Below are 7,549 nucleotides of genomic sequence, written 5' to 3' on the forward strand. Positions count from 1 at the left end.
ACTACTCATCATATACATAAACAAATCTTTCTAACCGGACAGAGCATGAATATACAGTTAACAACTATAGTTAAAATAATATGTTCGTATAATTTAAAGCATGTCCATACATTACACGAATTATTGAGCTAGTTTCTCAATTTATACTTGTTAGCACATGCTTCCTTTTGAATCAAACGTAAAACTGGACAACATTTTTTTTAGATTGATGTATTACAATGGAGTGAAATGTTTTTTAAAATGTCGGTTCCCGTTAAGGGATACATATACACTACCATATAACAAAAGGGTTAAATATCAAAGTGGTCACTCAACTGAAAAACATATATCAGTTTAATCATTAAACTTAACGGGGTATCATTTTGGATCACTAAAGTCATAATAAATATCAAACAGATACCTCAAAATATGTGCTCGAGAATTAAAATTTATTTTATAGAGTTCTAAACATTTTTCTTAAATTGTATTACAACCAAATGAAAGTTATGAATTCAAAGTATTTTAGATTATTTTGTGTGATTTTTAAAAATTTATCTACTAATTATTTTTATTTAAATAAAGAAAATGACTACAAAATTAAAAATAAATAGTAGATACATTTTTAAAAATCTTACTATATTATATAAAATACTAGAATTTATACATTTTCATTTGTTTGTAATAGGATTTAAGAAAAATATATAGAACTCCATAAAATAAATTTTAATTTTCGAGCACATACTTTGAGGTATATATTTGATATTTATAATGACTGTAGTGATGCAAATGATACCCCGTTAACTTTGATGATTAAGCTCATATATGCCGTTCAGTTGGGTGACCACTTTGATATTTAACCCTATAACAAAACATTATGTAACTTTCTTTGTATCCAATTTAGTAATTTTAGCATTTTACGATATCTAGACAAAGGAGGAATTTTTATCCAATGACATATTTGTCTTCATGTGAGTACCAGTGCCAGAGTTATCGATATGTTATTCGATATCGGTGGAAACAAAATCTTTTTTTCCTTGAAGACCTTTCGAGCAAAGCATAGATACTTATTATTTCGTCGTTCCGACATTTTCGTTGCTATAGTTTACTGATGCAACAATAGATTATATATATAGTCAAACTTTAGTTTGAAAAAGCAGAAAAACAAAGTGTTTAACTTTGGTGAAACTTTCAGTGTGCAAATTGACTTGGCAGAAAAAGAAAATACTAATTAACCTCAACATATTTTACATGTTTAGAACGAACCCCGCTAAACATTGGGAGCTTACTTTTCTCTTTCTGTGTCTTAGAAAGAGGTGAAGAAAAATATACAAGTTGACACAAGTCTTGATAAAACAACACTCATAATAGAGTCCTCTTGGGACACCCTTCAAATTTGCAGTGCTGATTTGTGTGACCTGTTATGTAAATAGCATAAAAACCGTTTCCAGTGTGGCCCCTCCCTTTCTGTGTCCTAATATATATACAGTACACTTGTATAATTTAACATAAAAATATATCTTGCATTTCTTTGAAATTCATCTCTTCAAGATTGTAAGTTGAGCCCTTCTCTTCCCGTGACCTAATTCATTTCTCTCTTTGATATTACAAGAAGAGAGAAAAATAAAATAAATGGGTTGCGATATGGCGCAAAGGGCTTCAATATTATGGTCTATGATCACAGTATTGCTCGGTTGTATCATCACAATTCATGGGTACCATGAATTTTCACCAGCACATCAATTTTCAGGCAGCCGTTATGGCGAAAACACAAGAAGAATGCAGTATCATAGAACATCAGTTGATCAAGTTGACTCTACATTTCGTCCTCCTAGCCCAATTTTCTCATCATCACCAAGCTCACCTTCTCCATCGTCATATACTAATCATGCAAAAGCAAAAGCTCTGTCTCCGATAAGAATTCACTCTACAGCTCCATCACCATTAGTAAGTTCATATACAAAACACCCTAAGCATACACAGTATTATTTTTGCAACTCAAATCGAAAATTTAAAAGCTCAAGTAAGTTTCTTCTGTAATCGATCAAATATGGCATTGCGAGTAATTAAATCAATATAGTTACAATATTACAATATTTAGGAGCTGTAGTTATGTACTTTCTATATGCACAGGTAGATGATAATAGTTGCGAACTTGTTGCGATACAGGTTAAAATTAATGGCATAGCAATAAGGATACGTGAGTATCACGTGACAGCATACGGAGCAGACCCAACAGGAGAAACAGATAGCACAGATGCAATTCTTAATGCAATAGCAGATGCAGTGCAAGGGCCAGGCAATGGTGAGATGATGAAAGGTATAGTGAATCTTGGTGGTGTTAGGATCGATCTTGATGGTGGAATTTACAATATTAGCCGCTCTTTACGCCTCCCCGTCGCTGGCCGAGGTAACCTAATGGTAATTGTGCTTATTCCCGTAGGTGTTACTAATTATCTTCAACTTGTTTCACAAGTGTCAAGATCAAGGTTCTGGTCTTTAACTTGCTGTGAATGTGTATATCTTTCTGATTAGTTGTCCTACTTTATCCTACTAATTTTGTTTGGTAAAACTTAACATGTGAATTGTTAATTGTGTTCAAAGATACCGTTAATTAATTGGACTGCACAAAGATTAAACATGTTGCCAACAAAGTATTGGCACAGAGTTGTTATTAATCTTAAAAGTTTGACTCATTTATGTTAGTGTGCTTAATTAACAAAAAAAAGGATTATACATAATTTAGTAATAGTTTGATATATATGAGTCAAAAAAAAATCATTGCCACATAACCAATTATCGTTCCTACTTGCTCTAATTATAGTTTGCTATATTACTGTACAGTTTTTCTTTTAACTAACTTAATTACGAGTATAAGAGCCGATGGGAAAATAGTCAAGCAAGAACTAGAGATGGAGGAAAAATAGGTCCCATGTACCCAATGATTGACAAACATTATTCTAATTTAGACAATTTAGTAGACTTCTAAATTTATACTCCTATATGTGGTTTAAATGTGCATAATACGTCAAACGTAACGTAAGAGTATCTCCGATTATATAAAACTCTTAACTAAAAATTATTAATAGATGTTATAAATAAAAAATATAAATATAGAGATTATGTAAAAAAAAATCATTTTCAATGGTATATTCCCCTTATCTATATATATAACAAACTTTTTGATATTGGTCATATTTATTGAACCACTACAAACTTGTAAGAAACCTGTAAAAATAATTCTAATCATTTATTACCATGTTAAAGTAATATATTTTATTTATAACAATATAAAATTTTAATAACATATTATTTTTAAAATATAACTAACCAATATAACTAATACCATCGAAGTACAATATTACATATTCAACAAATTTTACATATTTCCTTACATGTCCGGTTTAGCCAACCAATTATAACCAATATCATTGGAGATGCTCTGAGTGAGAGCCAACTCTTGTAACGAAATGTGTAAAATATATGATTACGGATTTTGATCGCAAAAATCTTTGATTTATGGTTAATATATTCAATTATTGGAAATCAATTTTTTTTTGAAAAAGGTAATTAAAATCTTACAATTAATTGATAGTATTTAAATTAACAATTTAAATAAAAATTCATTTTCTGAAAATAAATGGGTAATTCATTATATCATCCCCATTTTCATTTCCACCCATTTCTCGTCTCATTCATTCTCATTTTTTATTTTGATTCCCATAAATGCCCCTAAAATCTTGTATTTTGCTTAGAGATTCACAAAAAACTCGGACCCGAAAATCTGGCCCGACCCCATCTGGTCAAACCCGGCCCGGTGAAAGCCCGGCCCTGTCCCGGCCCGGGCTTCGGCCCGGCCCGGGCCCGGTTATAATTTGATTATTCTAATATATTTTCTTGTATATTTATAAATTCACATTTACTATAAATATAAATAATACTTTAAACTCATTTATATTTATGTATTTGTAATTAATAATATTATTTATATACTTTGTTGCATAAATAATGAAAGAAGATATAATAAGTACACTATATATATTTGGATATCATTGTTATCATAACAATGATAAAACATATTATTCTATAAACATGTTTATTTTTTGCCGAACTTAAATATTTTCAACGAAATAATGTTTTCATAAAATATTTTATGTAAACTAATACATTTTTACGATGATCTAGTTGCTAACATATATATTTTTCGGAATCTCTAATAATACTCGATCCGATTTAAATTAGAAAAAAACCCGGCTTAACCCGATCCGGCCCGAAAAAGCCCGGTTAGGCCCGCCTCAAGGGCCCAAACGGGCTCTGACATTTTCGAAAAATCCGGCCCGGCCCGGTGAAAATCAAAGCCCGAAAAGCGCGGTCCGGTCAAAGCCCGGACTTTTTAAGGCCCGGTCAAAGTCCAGTCCGGAGGGGCTTTTGTGCTTCTCTAATTTTGGTGCCTGTTTTTCATTTTATCTCGTTTTTACCATGTGTGGTTCTTACATAGATAGGTAATAAGTTTATAGTCCTAGAAAGTCAATATATATAACAACATAAATCGTTAATCCTTATGATATTCTTGTTTGCTGTTTTCACACTCGTAAAATTATTTATTTTCATGCCCCACATGTTCAATCAGTGTTGTTATTTACGTAGTAGTTTGATTCTGATTTTCACGGGGAAATTAACAGATACATGGAGGAACCTTAAGAGCTTCTGATGACTTTCCAACAGATGGCTATCTAATTGATCTATCAGCTTCATCTAACCTCGAGTACTTGTATGAATTCGTAACGCTAAGAGACCTTATGCTGGACTCGAATTTCAGGGGCGGAGCAGTTCAAGTTGTGAACTCACTCAGAACTAGCATCGACAATTGTTACATTACACATTTTACTACCACTGGTATTAAGGTACAGGGTGGACACGAGACCTACATCCGTAACTGCTACTTAGGACAACACATCACGGCTGGTGCAGATCCCGGAGAAAGATATTTCTCTGGCACAGCAATAATCCTAGGTGGCAATGACAATGCTGTTACCGATTCAGTAATTTTCTCAGCTGCAATCGGCATTGTCATTGAGGGTCAAGCTAATACGCTTTCTGGAGTACATTGTTATAATAAGGCCACGCCTTTTGGCGGTGTCGGGGTTTATTTGAAAGTAGCTGGTTTAACACAAACACGGATTGTAAATTGTTACTTGGATTACACTGGTATTGTCGCTGAAGATCCTGTACAGCTCCACATTTCTAGTAGTTTTTTCTTGGGAGACGCATTTGTTCTGCTCAGGTCGATTAATGGAATTGCGAATGGAGTTAATATTGTGGATAATATGTTTTCAGGATCAGATCGGGGGATTGAAATCGTGCAACTGGATGAAAAATCAAGCAAATTTAAGGATGTTAAGCAAGTTATAGTTGATAGGAATAATGTGAAGGGAATGAATATCAAGTCGACTATTGCTCGAAAAACTGTGGAGGGAAATGACAGCTCCTGGACAGTTGATCTTAGTAAAGAGTTGCTATTCCCTAATCTTATAAAATCGGTACAGTATTCATTACAGGCTACTGGCAGCCAGTTTCCTAATCATGCGTTGCGTAGCGTGACGGATAATCGCATCGTAATCACGACAGATAGGGTGGTTCCTGCCAGTGTTACCGTCACAGTGGATCAGTGAGTGCCAGGTTTGTGTCAACTACTCCTGGACCATATGCATAATACACATTGAAAGTTTTTTCGGATCCTGCAATTGTGCACATCTGAGTAATATATATACTTTTTTTCTAAATTTATTAAATGTATATTATTGGTGAAAAGTATATAAATTACTGAGTTGAATTGCAATTCGCATAAATACAACGGAATGAATGAAAATCATATATTTATGTAGCTCTATATAGTTGCATCCTTGTTTGTACTATCGAATTGGATTGGATAGCTTGAAATTTACCCAAAAATTTATAGAACACATCCAATTAATACAAACAACTAGAATGTATTTTTAGAAGGTTGTAAAGATTAGAAATCGAATACCTTTCGATTTTTCATTAAGGCATTCGTCTGAATTTCCGTATAATTGTTTTAAGCATTGAAGTAGTGGTCCAAATACTCAAAAACCAAACTCTGCAAAGTTGATTCGTCTCTAACAACATATTCCCTCTGTCCCAAAATAAGTGTCGCTTTTGACTTTTGACATGAGATGTTAAAAAAAAGGTACTTGTCTACATTTTTTTTATAAATTTTCTTTTCTCAATAAAAATATAAATGTAAAATTTTAATTCAAGAAAAAAAAATTTGAAAAAAAATATATGCAAATATCTTTTTCTAGTAGCTTCAAAACGTGTCAAAAGTCAAAACGACACTTATTCTGGGACAGAGGGAGTATCACATTGACGTGATTACCGAAGCTTTCTTCTACAATGAAGTTACCGGCTTGACTATGCTGCTAACTCTATTTTTTATTACATGATATTTGACTTATGCACATTAAGTTTTTCTTTTTATAAATAAAAATATATAATTAAAATTTTAATTTAGAAAAGGAAAATTTTAAAAAATATTATTTTATTTATACAGTCAAAAAACTTAGAATTGAGTTAAACGATATATAAAACAAAATAAAGAGAGTAGAACATTTCCCATTAAGAGTTCTAAAAAAAGGAAATGCACATGTAAAATTCGTTACGCGTTTTTCATCACCTAAAAAAATAACAAGTTGCAATTGGCTACATGGCTACATGGACAATGGACCCTCTCTGCTCACTACTCTTTACCAAACTGTAATTTTGTAATTTTAGAGTTATTTATTATTTTAAGATTTGCCATAATAATTTAAAATGAATATCAAACTAGTTTTGTTTATGATCGTCTAAAATATTTTAAAATTTTATGATAAAAGTTGCAGCAATTGATTTTCAACATTGGCCAATGAAAAAGAGAGAGATCTCAACATTTATCTTTGAATAAGCCTATAACCAATTATTTAGATTTTAGAGTAACAAATTATTTTATAGAGTTTTTACAGATTACAAACTTAAAGGAAAAGTAATAAATTACACGTGTTGATTGGTGCTGAAGCGACACAACTAACTTCACTAGGATTACAATCACTAAAAAGATTACAATAAATATAAGGAGGATCAAGATTATCAGAAAAATAAGAGTGATAAGAACACACTAAAATTTATTGCTTAGAATATAATATATGTTTAAAACTTAGATATCTTAAATTAATACAAAGGATACCTATTTAGAGTATAGGACAACTTAATATGATAAAATCTTACAAGTCAATCAAATTTAACACATGTAAGAATATCTTATTTTCAAAAGATAACAATATCTCTTTTCACTTAATACACACCACACTCTTTATTTTAAAAGCACATCACATAATTTAATTTAATACACACCACACATTTTATTTTGATACACACCACACCCTTTATATTAATTAATATATATTCCCTTTCTTTTTCCTGGTAAAAAAAAGTCATGGCTCCACGTCTTATTCCTCATCTTCTTCCTCGTTGCCGGACGAAACGGGAACTGATTACTTAAGGTCATAAAGATATTATA

At 31.7% G+C, this 7,549-nt stretch overlaps 1 protein-coding gene across 1 annotated transcript; it reads left to right on the forward strand.

Moving 5' to 3' along the window:
• The first annotated feature begins 1,504 nt into the window (after positions 1–1,504).
• On the forward strand, positions 1,505–5,866 carry LOC141670410 (polygalacturonase QRT3-like). The gene is made up of 3 exons (XM_074476241.1): positions 1,505–1,923; positions 2,146–2,397; positions 4,659–5,866. The coding sequence occupies exons 1-3, from the start codon at positions 1,609–1,611 to the stop codon at positions 5,646–5,648; spliced, it is 1,557 nt and encodes a 518-aa protein (XP_074332342.1). The 5' UTR covers positions 1,505–1,608; the 3' UTR covers positions 5,649–5,866.
• The last annotated feature ends 1,683 nt before the right edge of the window (positions 5,867–7,549 follow it).

This window comes from Apium graveolens, chromosome 7, assembly GCF_009905375.1.
Source record: "Apium graveolens cultivar Ventura chromosome 7, ASM990537v1, whole genome shotgun sequence".
In the NCBI taxonomy this organism is placed as follows: Eukaryota; Viridiplantae; Streptophyta; class Magnoliopsida; order Apiales; family Apiaceae; genus Apium; species Apium graveolens.